This window comes from Bombus fervidus, chromosome 1 (genome assembly GCF_041682495.2).
Source record: "Bombus fervidus isolate BK054 chromosome 1, iyBomFerv1, whole genome shotgun sequence".
In the NCBI taxonomy this organism is placed as follows: Eukaryota; Metazoa; Arthropoda; class Insecta; order Hymenoptera; family Apidae; genus Bombus; species Bombus fervidus.
Window position 1 is genome coordinate 24051947 of NC_091517.1, and position 20125 is coordinate 24072071.

The following is a 20125-nucleotide window of genomic DNA, read 5'->3' on the forward strand; positions in this document are numbered from 1 at the left end:
AGCCTTAGAACGAATCACGCGTGAAGCAACAGTGAAAATTTAGAAAGTTTGCGATATCGTGTTTGTTATCTAATCAAGATTTAAGGGTAGGTTGGTAGCAATATCCAGAAAAATGTTCGTACGAAAATTCGCTCGTACGAAATGGAATCCTTATTTACTATGTCCTTAGCAACCATTCGTTACCGTGCTAATTAGCTTTAATTATTCCCGTTGTGAGAAACTATTAAATTCAAACGTGCTATTCGGCTATTTAACATTAATCCTTTTGTCAATGCTTACTCTGGCTTCCTCGGTGGTTTCCGTCATCTCGATGAATTTCTATCCCACAGTTTCTTCGCGCTTTCACGATTTCAAACAACCGACGTTCTTATGCAGTCAACGCCGTAATGCGACATTAACTCTGTTACCCAGTCTCTTAGCTAACAATGCTCCCTTGTCCCTCTCTTCCGCCACCCCTTTGTCTCTACTCCTTCTTGAGCCTGTTAGTTCGCATGCTATCGATGTTTCATTATTAGGGTACCAATGAAATGTACGAAGAAAATCGGTTGTATCTCTGATAGAGGGCGAACAATAATCGTAAACAATAGAGGAACGATAAAATAAAAAATAACGTCTTATGAAATGGATAAGAAATCTGGAGAAAGTGTTTCGAAAGAAGAGTCGAGAAGTTTACGATAAATGGTTTATCGAGCGAGGAGCCATCATCGCGATAAGGAAATGAGCAGTGGCTCGGGTAAGATATATGTTTAGATAGGGTATAGGATAGATCTATCAGCCAATGTATTTCTTCGTCCTTTGTCTCGGGCGGTAGCAAACTTTCTTATCGTTCTGGTGTCGTTTCCAATGTTACCGATTCAGCATAGAATAAGATCGCGACATTAGTAGTGGTTGGAATTAAAACTAAACGTTACTGCGAAAATAAGGGTAAAAAGAGATACAAAATAGTGTTTGTGAAACGCTTAGAAAGAAATATATTTATACTCGATTAAAGGGGAAGTTGCACAAGTAGTTATGAATAAAATTTTCTATTCTCAGAATAATATCATTCCTCGCATAGATTGCACAAGATTATTAAAACGCTTCAAGAGTACATATTTCATTTCTATTTTTCATATATTACGTGAACTGACAGTTTTTCGACTTATAACGTAACTCTCATCTTTTGGTAATGGTAAAATCCCAAACCTTACCTTTGTTAACGCTGCAACTATCCATCAGTGCATTTAATACTCTTGAATCTATCGTTCGATATTATCGCACAATTTCGATATTTGGAAAGAAAAAGATTCCAGATGAAATGCAACTTCCAAAGTCATGTACATACATCTAACTTCTTAGACCACCGCACGTAGAAAATCTTAACAAAGCGAATGAAACGAACGAATTAAAATCCATGACATATGAAAAGAGAAATATTCCATGTTAAACGTAAATTGCAAAGTTATCTATGCCCTTGATCCACGTATGTCCTAATTTCTTTTCCAATACATAATGCCATTTTCCTATACGAGGTCTAAATTAATTTTTCCATTTACCCTGAACTATTTCTTCACGATCCTAAACGATAAAGCAAAAGAGCAACAGCTAAACATAGTGAAATAAACTTATCTTGCGAAAATATTTATATAAAATCCTAAAATCCTTGATAAAATTGAAAAATCAATCTCCACCCTTCCACCTTCCCTTCTCTTCTCCACAAAGCCAGCCACGAAGCAACGGTCGGCAAGAAATCATCCGAAATTGAATCAAAGAGAATCAAAAGGCTTCGTCGCGTTCGAATCTGAGAGATGCAACGAGAAGGAAATCGCCGAGAGGCGTGGAAGATTTGCACACGCGGGCAATAAAATAGTATCGATCAGTCGATGAGAACAATGGAGGAGGCTGGCAAGAATTCAAAAGTTTGCCAGCAAGTATCGTTCTGTTTCCAGAAAGCCGTTCGATGGAAGGGGTTTTCGACCCTATTCCAGCCTCGTGCTGCCGATTGCGGACCAGCGGCCACCGCGTGTATCGACTAACGTCGGCGTTATTGACTAATGACTGGTACGCTGTTGCAAGTAGTACCAGTCCGTGTCAGGACGGACACACTCCAGTCCCACGACCATATTAATGGCGCGCGACCGCCGCGAACACAGGGGTTAAGGCGCATTTATGTAACACGTTGGCGAGCAGTTCCTTCGACGTCGCGCGACCTACATTTCCTGACCAATGTCTGGGAAAAAAGAGGTCATGAACGCGAACGGTACGCTGGCAACCGTTTGCGGAAAAACCCTATTCTTAATTTTGCCAATACAATCATGCCTCGTTCTGATGTTCGTAAAATTTCAAAAAGTTTCGTACGATGTACACAACATATATTTATGAAAATTTTCTACGATAAATATCCGCGATACTTTCACGAATCATCGTACGTCGATGGAAATAATACTTTCCGAACTTTTTACTTTTTTTCGATAGTTCGTCTTTCACTCGAAGATGGGATGTTTTGTTTTCGTAGATAAAATTCTTCGAAGTTCTCTCTCTTGTTTCGTAGAATTTGTGAAAGATACTTATTAAACAATCGTTATTAACGTATTAAAGTATAGAGCAAAAATTATCGAGTACGAAAAAGCTGGACTATATGGTATATAAAATCGTTCGTGCATATACGATCAATGTTGATCGATGAATCTTCTCAATAGTAACGAATAACGTAGAGAGAAAATCACAGGATTGGAATAAATATCATAACGAATAAATTAGAATCTCCTTTAAAGCCACAGTTTGATAATTAACATCTGCATTGGTAATTGCATGACACTTCATTTTATTAAAAAGAAACGTGTAACGAACGTAGAAGCACACAAATATACAAGTCGTCGTTAATTTGAGCGAATTTCGCAATCAAAATCTCGGTAATCGCGTAATCGATGCTTGTTAAGGATATTGGAATAAATGAATACAAAGCGTTATACCGAGTCGTATATCGAGTGAAATTTGCGATATCTACGATCTCGCCATTTATTATTGGAATATCATCTTACTATTCTATGGCGCTAGGACAATAATCGTTAATATTGTACCGTTATCGTCGAATTCGTATCACGACGTATGTAGTACACCCGTCATTGCGCTCGGACAACTAGAATCGCACCGTAGTCCACCGTGATTCGAGTTTCCTGCGTCCTGATCGCAAGTTACCAACGCATGCAGGATGGAAGCACGCGAAATTAAACGCTTCGTTAACAACACGCACGATCGCGATATCTTCTCCTTTTTATTTAACGAAAGCGCTCGTTGATACGCGTGGAAAAAATCGATCGATCTAAACATTGAAACAGACAACAGGCAAAGCGTGAATAAAACGCATGCTTGCATCCTAACAACGAGTTTTTCTTGCGAGTTAATTCGTGTTTTTGATTGCTTGCGCGCAAGATCGAGTATTTCAGCGATCAAATAGAACATTTTTAGAATCGAGAAATTCGCAAACCAGTTACTTCTTTCGTTCTAGATATATAGATTATTGTAACAATAAATGGATATTAATTAACGAGAATGCTTCTTCTCTTTTTTCTTTACCTTTTATTATCTCTTTTTAGATGTTTCATTTGCAGCGCTGAAATGACTCTTTAAAGCACTCTCGGCCTGTCAGGTGAAACCTCAAGATAATATTGTACTTTGCAACCTGTATGTCTCGTGTGATAATCACGATGCAATGTATCAACCAAATATCGTTACTTTTTTATTCCGTTTCGTTTACTCCAATTACTCGAAAGAAATCGAACAGAAGAGAAATATATCGTTTCGAAGGACAACTTTGAAAGACAGAGAGCGAAAGAAAGAGCGAGAGAGAGAGAGAGAGAGAGAAAGCAAGTTTCAATGGATCATCGCAATCGACAAGTTTCCTCGTATTTCACGTCGAGTACGTTTCATGGAGGTCGAAGAAACGCGCAAGTATCGACCGTATCGAGCGTCCATAGTTGAAAACTCGCTTCTCTGTCAAAACTTTCGGAATGAAAATGAAATATTCGCGAGGTCCCAATGTCATGTTTATCACACAAGGCAGCGCGGGTTTAGCATCGCGACGATCATCGATCGTACACAACCACATTATGACGCCGGACATTCGTGGGTGATCGATCAACCTTCCGTTTTAACAACCACTTAAAATATGCAATAACAGCACGTCCGGTGGTGAGGTACGTTACAAAACTAGTACAAAACTAGCAGCTAGGTACAAAAATGTAATTAATCGTCAATAACGAAGGCCGCCCGGAAAACTGCCAGGGACCAATCTCGCGTTTTCCTTTCATCCTCGTCTCGTTCTCGGTTCGTCGTTATTTTTATCCGCGTTGCTTTTATCATAAGACGAGGAAAAGAAAAAGAAAAAAGAAAAGAGAAATAAAGGAGAAAGAAATCAGAAAAAGAAGCAACGCTTCGATCTTTCTTTTTCAGATGCAGGTACCGTTACCTCTTTCTTTCTCTCCTCCTTTTGTTTTATCCAGTTCTGTATGCTTGATTTATTCCCTTTCTCCGCTTCGTTCTCGTTCCTTCCTTCTCTTTGAGCGACTTTAAAGTATTTAGAATCTCGTTATCGCTGAGGAATTTAATACTGCTCGGTTTGGCGGTTTCGCGGATGCACGCTAACGTGGGTGGCACGCCGGCTTTGATGGAACACACGCCCGGAAGCTGGTATTTCGACTGGTGTTCCCGTTTGATAAATGTTTCAAGCGACCATCGCTTTGCTACTTCTCCTCTTGTGTCGCATTACGAAGTAATCAAATTCTGCTTTAGGGAGGACGCGTCCTACTGTCGAAATCTTACGTTTCAGAGAGCTGTTTGCTATTCAAAATAATTGTTAAGAAGAACGTTTGATAGACATCGCGTACAAATGTTAAATGCTGTACTATGTCTGTACTATGTTGAAATAATTATTTCAATGAAAAATATATTTTAACGAAACGGATTATTTCATTCGTCATTAAGATAACTTTAATTTGGAAGTTCACATATTATCCTTTTTTTTTTTTAAATAAGAAAATGAATATTAGAAACAACATGTTTAAATAAGTCTATCAAAGTTGATATGAAAAAGAGATATTGTCGAGCTTAGTAAAATGTTTGGGAAATCTTCTACGCTTAACTTCATCTTATACGTAATAGAAGTATAATAGAATTTTAAGTACATTAAAATTCATAAACATTTCGTAAATGAAATAACAGACAGGCTTAACATAACGATACGTTCAAGTTCAAATAAATATTTATAAGCATTATCTCAGCTCAAATAGTCATTTCGCGTTTAAATAACGTTTAAACAATTACATCGAACGTTCTTCCAAAAAGCAAAAGAACTTCACCGTCGCAAAACCCATTGAAAGCAGTTTAGAATTTCCAGAATTCTTTTTACCAAATGAATGTCCGTCGACACCATGAAGATGAATACGGTGGCCACTCGATGGAATTGGCTGATCGCGGAAGAAACATTCATTCGGGCCAGGTGGGCGCTCATCCCTGTGTCGGCGTGCACCCGAGACGTTGCATCGTAAAAGTTTAAAGCGTGTAACGATGGATCTGGACGAAAGAATCGTGGCATGCGCGATCTAATATGTACATACATTCACGAAGATACATTCGGAGCAAAATCATATAACATTTTCTTCGTTCTTCTTTTCTTTCCTTTTTACATTTATGCGCCACGATCAACCCCGGCTAAACAACTTGCGCAAACATTACACAGAAATAAAAGCATCTCGCGAAACGAAACGAAAAGAAACGAAACACAGAAGAAACTGTTGCGTTTTTGTTCAATCAATTTTATTGGAATTATTAACAATACGACGGGTGACGGTAGCCTCTTTCACGATTACCTCCTTAACTCATTTTCATCGTTAGAAAGGAATTAATCGTTTAACTGCTTTAAATCAACGCTATATCGTACCGCTTGTTATTGCTTTGACTTCGCGAGTTATACAAAGCATTCGAATGAAGCGCGAACGAAGCGAGTTCGTTCGAAAAATACTTCGTTGTCGTGAACAGGTAAAAATTCGCAAGTGCTTTTGATCTTCAAACAGGGATGGACGTGTGTATCCTTAGGATAAATCTTAATTAGGATTCATCGGTGTTCTTCGCAACAGATATACTCGGAAGAACGGTGAATATCGATACCGTGACTCATCGCACTGATAAATAACTCGCGTGACACGTTGCTCGTTCGTGGTAAACAATTAACGACGATACACGTCGCGTAACAATCGTTAAAATTTGTCAAACAATCGTCGAACGATCAACGAGCCGGCAATTAACAAAGAGATTGGCATCGCGTCGCTTTTTATCTTGTTGCATTTTAGCCGGGGTGCTGTTTTACATAGCTAAAGTTTCAACTATAACGTAGCCCAAAATTTGCTTTGATTCGGTTCTATAGTTAAGATATCTTAACATCAGAGAACATCGTCGAACCGTACTCTCGTTATTTTCAATTCGTTTCAACGATAAATTTCTCGTTCCATCGTATAATGGCCATAATTCCGTTTAATAATTCCATCGATGTGACGCATTAGCGATGGTAAATTATCGAAAGAACGTTTCGACGCTCCGCACCTTAACATCTGCGTTCTCAGAGCACTTCCGGGCACCTTAACCCTTTAACTTATAGCTTGGTATATCAAAATGGCACGATAAATTACCGTCGCGCATCTAATGGTATTCATAGCCCCGACCGGGGCGTCCGCTTACGATTTATTTATTAGAAGAGCCTTATAGTTTAATAAAACACGAAGTCTAGAGTAAAAAATAGAGTAGAAGCTGAGACTTTCTAGACACCGATTTGCGTATTGGATTTCTTCTTTAAAGGGTTAACGTTCACCATTCGAGAAATCTCAGGACCTTGCCCACTTGCTTGCGCGTGAGCATCGCTTTTTGGAGCGTAGCGGGAACAATATTTTGCTGTGCTTTTTTTTTTCTCTCTCTCTCTCTCTCTTTTTTCTTTAGTTTCGTTTCTCGTACTTGTTAAAATTTAGATCATTTGTACGAAGTAGGTACGAAGCGTGCAATTCAACGCATGATCCTTCTTCCTTCGCTGTACGATCAGACGCGTAATAAAAACTCACTATTCAACCGATGCTATATCTGCTTCTGAGAACATTCTAAACCTTGAGAACATACATACGTAGAAATCGATGAATAGCCTGTAACTTTTAAGTGACGCTAATTAACTTTCGAGCGACACGTAGTTGTTCGATCCAAGTGTTACGAATTTTATTCCTTCTTTTTTCATATATTCACTTTTTCAATGATCAAATATCGCCACTGTAGACCAGCTAAAGAATATGCAATAACGAAATAAGATACGAAACTAAAAGCGCGGAACTTTTACCCGCGTCAAATTACTCTGTTCGATATACAATTTATTTCTGAATTCAATTTAAACCGTCGTAGGATATCCGCGATATTCCGCTTAACGAAACGGTTAATTACACGCACCTTTTCATCGCCAATTACGTATAACACGCACACTGTTGAGGCATAAATATCGCCATGACGGAAACGTCGCGGGAAGTTCCGTTATATAAAAGCTGCGAAGCCGTGAAACATTCGTAACCGCGGTACTCGAACAGTGGACTTTATTCGCTATAGAAATGGCCAGGTTTATAAATGAATCTCGCGTTTTATTAATAGCCGTTGCTTTCTCTCCACCCACGGGAAACGGTTTTCGCCAAGTTTTTACCCGGTTGGATCGCGTTGCGTTTCGTGTCGGCCGATTTCCCTTTGAGTAAGAAACGGGGGCGAGTTTTAAATTAGATTTTCGCAGCGAACGGCCCATGACGCGACGACGGTTTGACCGGAAAATGAAATAATGGCGATTTAAGTTTAACACGATCCACGATCCGACAACTATATAACGACGTTGTTTCCTTCAACCCGTGTTCACGGCTCTCTCGCAGTTTCTTGTACTTCCATTCGATTAATCTCGCGCATTTATTGCTTCCGTCGGCGGCCAGAATTTCGTAACGTGCCGTTGGTGAAAGTTTGATTACCATTTTAATTGAAATTCGATCCCGTATGATGGAAACACGTCCCTGCTTGAATTTCACGCTCGATAATCGAGTTTCCAACTCCGCAATTCCCTCACTTTCAGAAGCAGATCTAGAATCGCGCTGTAAAACGAGTCACAATCCAGCGAATCGAGTCTTCCTATTCGTTTTCTTCTCCAACAAGGAGGTTTGCCTTCCACCAAAGGAATAACTGCTAAAAATCACATACAAACGACAAGATACGATCGTTTAAGAGATATCAGCTGTGTCGTGTAATGTACCTGTGAAAAGTGAGCGAATAGAAGCTTCCAGTTTGTTCAAACCGAAGGAAATATTAGAACGAAAAGGAGGTACTTAGAAATATTCTCTGCGACGATTCGCTAATAATTATGGAAATTACTTTAAATAAAACCGTTCGATTTCGATGGAATTATGTTCGTACAAAATTAAAACCACAGAAACTTGCGAGAGGATTTAACAACTAGGCGCGAGAGAAGGAATTCGAAAGAGAAGAAAAAGTAAAGCGTGTCAGCCCAAGTTTGATTAAAAACGAGAAAGAGAGAGTGGAAGGGAGGCCGATCGCGAGGCCGAGTAGAGGAGGAAGCGCGTTAAAAAAAGCGTATAACCGTCGCGATCGAAATCCCGTCCGCGAGTTTTCGTTTCACATGGGCGTTCTACGGGCGCGCAGATTGACGCGGCGTCGCATTCGTAGAGGCATCTCCGTTAATTGACCTAGTGTTCTCTTGTATTTTGTGTTCGCCTGCTTAATCATCTTCCCTTCGCATCACCCTTCGATCGATTTTAGTTTCGTAATCGCGTAGAATGTTACGCGATCGCAAGCGACTGCTCGCTCGTCCTCGTGTTATACGTTTACACGTTATTTTATCGCGACTCGCTAAGATAATTGTGTTTGAGCGTGATCTTACCACGTAGATATAGGCAACGATTAGTTTTCCGAGAACGCTCTCCTGAAACCACCGAGAGGAGAGGAACGCGCGAGAGAGTTCTCCGCGTTTCGTCGACTTTCGAGAGCGTTCCTCGAGAAGGAAAAAAGCAAAAAGTAGATAAACAGGGCATCTCCGATTTAATTAATCCGGACTGTAACGATCAGTGTCGAGCGAACCGTCGCCAAAACGAACAGAATGTCGTCCGTTGTGAATGTTCGATCGACGATTCGTCCACGAGGATCGCGTCCCTTTCGAGGATCTTGATCGCGCGACAAACGCGCCCCAGACTGAGCTTCGATTCTTTCTTTCGGCCTTACATCACGCTCGTTCCCACGTTTCGTCGATAACGTGGAATCTTTTAATAACAGACACGTACACATCTGTATATGTATATACGTGTATATACGTATAATCGATTATATTTAAATGGAAATCGTATAGAAAAAGCAATACCCTAACAGTTTCTTTAAATAATTCGAATATGCGTTTTGACGAAGAAACGACCACGTGCCTTGGTCAGACAAGTTTCTCGTTTTTTCGACCACTTAATTTTCTTAACATCTTTTTCTCTAATCGTCTTAACGGTTTGTTAGGTTCTTAATTACACGCGGTTTGACGGTTTGGATCGAGACGAACTGATTTAACGGTAAAAGGTAATTCAGTTAGCAAAAATCTTAGTCTTCGAAGTTTCGGTTTATTATCGTGGCGCTTGATTGCTCGTTGATATTACGGAGAGATTTACTTTATTGTACTTGGCCGATCAATCGTGTTCGGCTAGGAATAATTCGTCTCCCGTGGCGCGGAAAGAGAAACAGAAAGCAATAGTCTTAATCGAATCGCGTCCACGCGAAACGGAAAATAGATGGATCGGATAAATATCCAGAGACTCTAAGGAACGATCATTTGCAAAGAAAAAGCGACCGAAGAGAAAGTATTCTTCTTTCGAGGCAGAAAAGTTTGGCGCTCATCGAAGAAGTTCGTTGGTGAAAAATCATTTTTCTTTTACTAGTTCCCTGAAATTTATTCCGCATTTTGAGACGCGACCAGATTGATCGCGCGACTTACTCGTGGTGGCGCTTTTCGGAACAAAGAATCTCAGTCTCAGCCTTCGAAGGAAACTCGGAGAGAACGGTAGCGGATGCAAGAAACGACCTCGAATACCGAGAGATGAAAAGCGATGCTCTAAGAATGGGGCGCGTGTTCTAGAACGTTCGCGCGCAAAAGGAAAGCGTTTCCCCTCTTGTTCTCGTAGGCGTTTGGCTTTTAATCGTCGTCGTCGAGGCCGAGCAGCTCCGGCGGAAGTCGTCTGTGCCGGCAGCACAACGTCAGACAGAGCACACGAGCCGCTAGTCGAAACTGCGGGCTCAGGGTACCAAGGACCACCGCTTTCCAGAAACTGTTCGTCACCCCCAACCACACTACTGCGAAATGGAGAAACGGCACCTGCAGCGTAAACATTAACATCTGTGAATTGTAAAAGTAATTTAAATATCGCGATACGGGCCTTCCTTACACGGCGAAAGTCTGCGTCGTGTTATATCGAGAGCTTGTTATACGAGAACGAAAAGAGCGCGCAATATTATTTAACGAACGCTGAGAATTCTTCTCGCAAACGCACAAACGCAATAATTGCTCCAGTAGAATTGTATCGAATTTAAATAAAACGATAGAATCGATGTAACGTATGCATCATTAGCAACGAACGTGTTAATGAAACCTGAACTTCGATCAAAGCCAAAAATATTATTTTCATCTCTCTTTACAAGCAGAAAACAATGCAAAAAGAACATACAGACTACGTAAAAAAAAGACCAACATACATAAAAAAATATCGATATAACGCCAAACCTTTATTCTAAAACTCTATATTTAAAGGCAAGCTATAACTCTCGAAACGTCTAAAAGCGAGACGAAATTCACAATGTCTCGTATGAACACGTCGAGACTGACCTTTCCCCTATATTTCGCTGCATTCGCACACACAGAGAGGAAGAAAGAGAGAGCGACATTTAAATTACCTGCGGCGGTCCGTTAACGACAGCGTATATCCGGAGACCGGCATACGGTGCCCAGGACATCCAAAAAGTCATCACCAGGACAAAGGACATGATATGACTCGGATTGCTCAAGTTTTCCGAGAGCGCGGTCGCGTACTCCTTGTCGTGAATCAGTACGCCGGATTTTAGTCGTCTCATCATCGTGAAGATGTAGCAATAAGTGTAGACGATGGTGATGACCGATGGGCCTAGCACGAGGATCGACAGTGTGATGGTGTAAGCAGCCATGTTGCCCCAATCGAGCATACAGATGAACGCCTCCCGGTCGAAAATCGGCTTTTGGAAACCTAGGAGGGGCGGACAGCACATCATCGCCACGCTGATCCACGTGAAGACCATCCAGCACTGGCATCGGGTTTTCGTCTGCACGGTCTCGTATCGCAATGGTTTCCTGTGAAACCGAATCGTTCTGTTAGTTAATACTCGTACGAATGGAAAACGTTTCCAGCTAAACCTCTGTACCTGCAAAGTTATGCTTTGACAAGTTAAAACGTTTTAGTACGTTCCATTTGTGTTCACAAGTATCAGGATATCTGCTGATCTCGCATAAACTGTGACCCAAGTCCCAATTAGTAAATTGACCCAAGTTATTAGGGAAATGATTAATCGACCAAAATTATTTATTCGTGCAGGGCAAATTTAGAATACGGAGAAAGATCTGTCAAAGTTATTTGCAAGAGTGATAAGAATTATCAATAACGAATTAGTAGTATATTAACACGCACAATTCTACGATGTTTGAGATTTTATCGAGAAAATGTTCAACGTATTAAATAGGAAAGAGAATGGTTTCGTGAAATTTGTATCTGGTTCGCGAATGCATGGAATGGAAAAATAACAAGTAAAATGAAAAATAATGCACTAATATATGTTAATAAGTTAGAGCGCCATCGTCCAATTTATGATTTTTAATTAACTTTCAATCTGTAATTGATGATATTCATATATTTGACTTACAACAACAGATTTTTTATATTGCAAAGTTTCGAATAAAATAAAGTTTCTAATAACTATTTAGGTTTCGCCTACTTGTCGTAATAAGTATTCCAATACTTATGAACATGAGTGTAGATCGAAAAGTTAGAGGTTACACTTGAGTTTGTGATAGAGAAATGAAAGGTCGAGGATACAGACTTTGCGTTCCAACGAATAATGTAGGTGGACGATTATTATAAATATACAACAGTAAGTAGTGCAATGTAAGTTGTTGATCGAAGATGTAGGCGAAATGAATTAGAAAGGTTGTTGAAGGTTGTCTAGATTTTAGTTTACCTATAATCTTGACATCGGTTATCGCTCCATCTTAGACCTATATTACTGTGTTACGAATCTGTTAGGCTAATAAACGATAAAGCCATTGTAGATTATAAGGAATATCAAGATTATCGTATTCTTTTCGTTGATATATATACCGTGAACTCGAATTTATATACTTTCAACTGTATATCTAAGGATACAAAACCTACCATCTAATCGCGTACTCAAGGTATATGTATGTATTACGTTCTACACGTAGAGAAGATGTAAAAACTTTCATCGTTATATCCACCTTTTTGAATATCAGACGAACGTTAAAAGTTAAAGTTATTTATCCGATATTCTTTTCAAATGCTACTTGTCGTTTTAAAGAATACTAATAAAAAGAAAAAAAAAAAAAAGAGAAAAGTTGCAAAGTAAAAAATTCCATAATATTTCTAGATCTTACAGATTTCTAGATTTATTTAGATTTTATCAGTCGATACGGAAAGAGAATATTTTACCATTGAATTTTACGTACCTGATGGCCAAATACCGATCCACAGAAATCCACATGAAGGTGTAAACAGATACCGCCCAGAGAGTAACCTCCAAATAGCCAACGAGACGACACACGACGTCCCCATAGACCCATCGTCGTACCAACGCTGGATACACCGAGAGCGGAACCACCAGCAGACCACAAAGAAGGTCCGCCGAAGCGAGAGATAGCAAGTAGTAGTTTATCACCTCGGAGGGACCTATGCGGTGTGATTCTCATTTGTATTTACCTCGAGTGTGAATCACCAAACGGTCGGGTTTCACCGAATGTTACAGTTTTTATTGTTTTTTTCGTTTTTCCCGCGGCGACAGGGTCACCGGGACAGGCAATTAAAAGAAACCCACAGCGACAAAGAAACTACGAGTCATTGCAACACCGATTGCCAGGGTAATATTACGAAATCACGTATAAAATATATAAAATACTAGTACGATTAAATTTCGCTGTTGTGTTAGTTAATTGATTATATGCAAAAATTTCTTTTAAGCGCACGCAATAAAGCGTTCTAATATTTTATCGGACAAGTAAAAGATCGCCGCAGTTTTCATCCGATATATTAACGAATTAACGATTTTAGAAATATATAACGACGTTTTCATAGATGATTAAGCCTGTTACGTTGCTTTTGTATTTTAAACTGGAAATATGTTTTAACAAAACGTTTACGCAAGTCACTTTCGTGATAGGCATGTTGGTAGGCATGTTATCTTTTTATGTAAAATTGCATAACAAGATGAATATCTAATATTCGTTCCAAATATCTTACTCTAACCATGCATTTACGACTTTTATACTTTTATATATATATATATTTAGTAATTAACATAATTTATTGTGTAAATATATACACAATAAATATTATGTATAAATATATACATTTAGTAATAACATAATTCAATAATATTTTTGTTTCTTTAATTCAATTCATAAGACCATCTAAGAAAAGAAAAAAAAAAGCCCGACGTAATTAGTTTTAAAACAAATTCGTGAAATCTGTTAAAAATGTCTAAAATCTTGCCATTTTACAGATTACAGATTTGGTAGTTGCAGCGTTAATAAATGTGTAAAAATTCGGAGTCTAGTTGAAGCATGTTACGGCACTTACCACGGAAATTAAGGTAGGTGGCGATGATGAGGAGATTCGAGAAGATGATGGCGACACCGACCACGAAGATGAGGCCCGCCTGCATGAGAGCCTCCAGCGAGGGCTCCTCCATGCCGCCACCCTTTCGAGCTGCATCCCCCCACCCGCCCTTAGGTGCTGTTACCCGTCACCCCCCCACGCCTTTGTCAACAGCCACTAAACAGCCAGGCGCTAGGCCTTCCTGGTAGATTGTACCTGGTTTCACCTCCGCTTCCTGCCTTCTCCTTTCTTCGCCTCGAGACCTGCCCTGCCGCAGGCTGTCAAATCCTCCACCAGCAAATGACAAACTTTCGCCGAGATCTTTACACGAACGTACCTTCTCTAAAGACCTCGTAACTTCGACGATCTTGATGGAGGATCGATATAGCTATATTGCTGCAAGCAGAGAGTAGAAATAGCTGACGCCTCGTTTTTAATTTACGGGAGTATCACGAGGTGCGATAGGAGAATGTTGATGACTGCGACGAGAACGATGACGATGTAATATGTCGGTGAAGTGACCGATGCGTACGATCCGATGGGATGAACGACGAGCCGAATAACGAAGTACTCTGATTCGTGAGACCCGCGGGAGATTTATGAGAAATGCTGCCATATTCGACATTTTGCGAGCTGAAGACACGCGATGATCTTCGTATCTTGTATATGTAATAGCGCGATTCGATTAGATGTAAAATGGGTGAATCGAGGAAAAGAAGCGAGTTATAGTTCGTGCATCGGTGTTAATCAGACGTTCGAGGAAAAAGAGGAGGAAGTGAATATTCGCTGAGTAAAAGTGGATACGGTGGTTTTTTTGAAGAAATACGGTTCACTGCAGTCAAATTGGAATTATCGGGTTTCGTAACGATCTAACGAATAAGCGCAACGTACATCGAAGCTAGAAACGCTCGATTCCTTTCGAGTATAACGTAATCAAGACATTCTGGCAATCGGTACAGCCGCAAAGATGAAGAAAGATTTACCAATAATAAACGACGACAAAAATATCCTGCGGTCTTGGATAAAACCTCATCCTTATTCCAATAATCCACTGATAAATATTAATAAAGGGGTCCTTCTTCGCTGGAAGAACAATAAGAAACGGAGGAAGAAACGCTACGAGACATCACGCACTATCTCGCACTCGTAGTGAACCATAACCGCAACCAGTAAGAATATTACGTCCCTTCTCAGCGTTACACATCCTTTGCAGTCAGTCTTTTTGTTGATATACGACGTCGCGTCGTTCCGAGTCGTTGCTCGACGTTGTGTTTATAGCGGAAAATTTCACTCCAGATCATCTTCTATACAAGCACACGAAGTCTCCATTTCTAATCATAGGGTCGGCTTACATATTTGAAGGGCGGGGCGGTTTGATCGTATCCCGGACGGTAGATTGCTCGAATAACGGTCGCGATGGGAAGGCAAAAAGAGGCGCAATCCCAACGTCGATAGTCGTTTCTTTTTCATACACATTCTTGCGAGGGCCACGTAAGCCAGGTGAAACTCGCATGGTCAGTACAAGCGTCCTCCCTCTTGCTATCGACCGCCATTCATAATTCAGCCGAGTCGATCCTGAATGGAGGGCTGTATTATGAAGCATCGTGTAGGCTGGCCACTATCGCCGAATTAAAGCCGAACATATTTTATTCGGGACGTTTCGTCGACTAAACGCAGACGACGCAAAACAAACCAATCGAGTCGAGCTAACGAAGGAATTGATCGTTGTTTCCAAGTAGATGGAGATTCGAGGGTTCACTATTGTCTGGTAGTGTTTGTTCGAACGACGGAGAAGTTTTAATTTCGCTTTCGACTTGTCGTCGTGTGACTTGTTTAACGTGGCAAGGAAGTTGGTTGTTTAGAAGAGCGTTTTCAGGGAACGTGTATGTTCGAACACTGTTGGCAGAAGTTTGGAAATGTATGATACACAGCGTGTGTTGGTGCTTCTACCGTTCCCTACCTATTGTTTTAATATAATTTATGAATTAGAAACTTGTACGAGGATTATTACAATTCATATTAAATTTCATACGTTATTTCAAAAAACAATCATCTTTTTGTAGATAAAAAATACAAAATTCTAAGGCAGTTCGGAACATTATCATCGACAAAATATTCCACCGACGTAAGATATAAATTCCTTAAAACGTTTTGATACAACCTATTCCACGATAGTTTATTATGAAAACTGAAAGGAATCTCATCGTTGCTATGTCACTGGAGATTCTTGACAGTAAGCAAAGTAAATTCAACTAATGCCCTCCTAATCTCTATTTAAACAGCGTACGAAGACAAATGTTACGCAGGATGATCCCCACAATCGGTGACCTCAAGATAAACGTCGTTAAATGACTCTCGATACCGCAAGCTTCATGGGATTCTCCAGATGTACCAGGTGTAACTAGCGTACGCTCGTCTCATCGAAACCGCATTCTTGCGCATACTATAGAAAATCACCATATCCGCGATTCTCAATTCAAAGATAAACGTCGCTAAACCAACGTTTAGCCACGGATACTAACGCGACGATCATTAATCTCACCTCGTAAACCGTGAGCGCATATATAGATAGGAGACAGCACAACCTCGAAAACGCTTTCTTGACGAGACGATCAGTCCCTCGAGCATCGTCCTAGAATACGCAAAACGTTTCTCGACTAAGTCAATCAAATCGTCGTAAAGCTAAAGTTTCGTATTGCATAATGTGCGGTAAAGTTCGCCTTTATCATAGAAAATGACAGCTTTGTAAAAATTTAGTCTTAGAAATAAATTAAACATTAAAAGATATTTAACCTGTAACTGGTATGCTCATTTTATCATGTAGATAAAAATGTTTAGAAATTTACAAAAAAATGTTATTATGGATTATACGTACATTGATGATACATCGATGATCGTTACAGTCGGCGCGATCGCACAGTCAACGTGTTAAATCACACATTGGTCAAGCGCAACATCTCGCGAAACGAATTTTCCAAATTATTACAAAAATGAAGACTCCTAGGGTTTTACAAATCTTAATTACGGGAATAGTTTTGAAGAATTTCTAAAATTTAATTTTAAATTTAAATTTGAATTTCAAAATTTGAATTTAAATTTCAAAATTTAAATTTGAATTTCAAACTTTGAATTTAAATTTCAAAATTTAAACTTGAATTTCAAAATTTGAATTTAAATTTCAAAATTTGAATTTAAATTTCAAAATTTAAATTTAATTTTCAAAATTCAAATTTAAATTTAAAATTAAATTTTAGAAATTCTTCGAAACTATTCCCGTAATTAAGATTTGTAAAACCCTAGGAATCTTAATTTTTGTAATAATTTCAAAATTTAAATTTAAATTTCAAAATTTGAATTTAAATTTCAAAATTTGAATTTAAATTTCATAATTTAAATTTAAATTTCAAAATTTAAACGAATTTCAAAATTTGAATTTAAATTTCAAAATTTAAATTTAATTTTAAATTTCAATTTAATTTTCAAAATTTAATTTTAGATTTTCGATCGATCGCTAATACGTTCGAAAACGGAGAACAGTAGCTCGCGTACTGTCAAGCAAAGTAATATGCTTTTCAGATAGGATAGTAAAAAGAATCTGTCTAATTACGGAACGGAACGTTCAAGAGTGAACGTAAATAAAAATACAGTAAAGTATGTTCGCCTCTGCAACTACGATATGCAACAATAAAAATAAGCGAAGCAAACAGTTCGTACCTTCGATGAATGTATTACAATAGATCCGCTTACAGGACGTTCTTCTCGTTCAGTTATCTCGCTTTCTATCAGATTAGCTTTCAACGGATACAGGTGATCTACAGTCAATCCTGAACATGAAAGCCATTCCTGTTTTTTGCAACGTCGGTATATTTGAAGACGATAATCGATAAAATACCAACACATTGTGGACAAGGGTAATGAATGATCGCTTAAATCGCGACGAAATCGGGCGAGTATCTTTAACGAAGGTCCAAGCTAGGGAGAAATCTCCGTGTGCAGCGATACGCGACATTCAACGACGGTCAAGTCAGTTACATAAAAATGCAGAGCTTAATGAAGCCCCGACCTCGTAGCGTTCGGATTTAGAAATTCGAGTCTGCTCTTTTCTACCATTTTCTCCGTTGCCATGTAACTGTCGTGTCGTTCGCGGTCTTCGACGGTACGTAACACGATCACGAAGGTCTCCTTGCTTCTTCTTTTATTTCTATAACACTTTCATAAAATGGTAAACTAGAATATGGAGGAATAAAAATGAATAAATTTGAATTTTTCGTTTTAAATATTAGATTGTCTCGTCTTTATGAACTTCTTTCATAAGACGATAGATATTATTGCAATTTCGTTTGCATTTACGATATTTGATATTATTTGTTTCTTCTCTTCTTTCTACACATCTTTCTTGAAATCGTAATTACGACTGTGGATGTCTGGATGGGAAAAATTGATAAATTTGAAATGTTTGGATTGCGAATAACGTTTGCTTAACACTGCTTCTAGAATTAACATTCTTCGTGGCTCGCGTTTTAAAATTAACTGATAATAATATAGAAGAGTAATTAACGCATGCGATTTAAGCCCCGAATAAAGAAAAGACAATTTTGAAAAATTTTATAGAAGACACGATAGAGAAATATTGAAAACTGTCAGATGATTTGGAATATCACGCGAACATTATACTTCGAAGAATATACCTATAGATGATCTAAATTGAACAAAATAGGAATTGTAGAGTAACCGAGGAACACGTTATGTCATAGCAGGTTTCGTTTTCGACGTATTTAAATTTGAAAACTCGTCGAGCACGCTCGTTACGAGAAACAGCGAAGCTTGTGTAGCGGAGAACGGTATTCTTTTAACTAAGAATGGTAAAGAAAGTGTACCCAATTAAGGGAGAAAATGGTTGGAACGTTTGTAGAGTGACAAACTCGGTTCACGTCAACGGAAGTTCGTAGCGCGTTTTTCGAAATCCATAAATATAATTTGATATGCAAAATAGACGTAATATTTTTTAAAAAACTCGCGAAATGGTCGAGAAACGGGACAACTGTTTGGTTCTGTAGCAAGATTTTTTAAAACATACCTTGGCCGAGTGCACGTGCACTCGCCTGCATTTCAAAGTAAATCGAGTGGAAAACAAAGTCCTGTATAGAACACGAAAGAAAACAATTATTCTGTCGTTTTAACTCCTTATGAAAAGTTGCCACGTGTTGTATCGCGCCAGTATTTTCGTTATTTGCTACACAGATGGCATAATTACAGAACGCCGTTGTATTAATAATTAAAAATCCATTAGCCTGGTTTCTTCCACATGCATTTATCCGCCAGATTGTATTATTATTTTTATGATTACGAAATCTTAGGGAAATTTTTGCTCTACCTTGATTACCAACGTTATTTTTCAAAGGCACCGTTATTTTTAGCTTGCTGATAGAGCTACGGTAGGTACACAAAAGTAAACTAAAAGAAGCAGGTACAAAGAATTCTTTACCTTCGCCGCTTTAGATTTTCAAGACTAACGAGAATCTCAATGTAAATGGCACAGAAGAAAAGACAAGCGACAGTCAGAAGACAACTTGTTAACTGGAAAGTTGCCATTTTCCTGAAGGAGACTTTCAACTGATAATAATAAATTTTGTTGCAATATTTGTTGCCATCGTCAGCAAAAAATAACCGAGTAAAGAATTATTTTATTTATATTTGCAATTTCGTTTCAATGAGTCTCTATAGAGAATTATATACAGAGAATATGCCACTTTGAATGGATCGTGCAACAATATCAGTTTTTTGTCTTGTTCCAATATTTGTTACCACTGCAGTGAAAATGCATCTAAACAGAAAATTATTTTTCGCTTATACCGCACCGAGAAAGTCAACGATGAGCATTAAACGTATAAATTGCAATTAATTTGCGATTTCGAATGGTTCGTGCAATTTTAATTCGACACAGAAAGTTTAACATTTTTAATGTTCAACGTATCATCGTCTAACTCGAAACAGAACTCTACTTTTTGGCCAATATTCAGTTTAACATTACTATATATAACGTAATTGCACTTGATATTTACATTGATTATAACAAAATAACACCTACACCGTGTTCCACATGATTTTATCACCCGCGCTTCGCACACAGAGAAGTCGATTGCAATTTTCCTTAATCACGTCGTAATTCGCGAACGGCGATTTTATTAAAC

General features: G+C 38.8%; 1 protein-coding gene across 1 annotated transcript; it reads right to left on the bottom strand.

Annotated features, from left to right (window-relative positions):
• Positions 1–2962: 2962 nt before the first annotated feature.
• Positions 2963–14075, bottom strand: Dopecr (G-protein coupled receptor DopEcR). The gene is made up of 4 exons (XM_071999939.1): positions 13917–14075; positions 12791–13010; positions 10975–11404; positions 2963–10399 (listed from the first exon to the last, which is right to left on the bottom strand). Exons 1-4 carry the CDS (start codon positions 14026–14028, stop codon positions 10220–10222), a joined length of 942 nt encoding a protein of 313 aa, XP_071856040.1. The 5' UTR covers positions 14029–14075; the 3' UTR covers positions 2963–10219.
• Positions 14076–20125: the final 6050 nt, after the last annotated feature.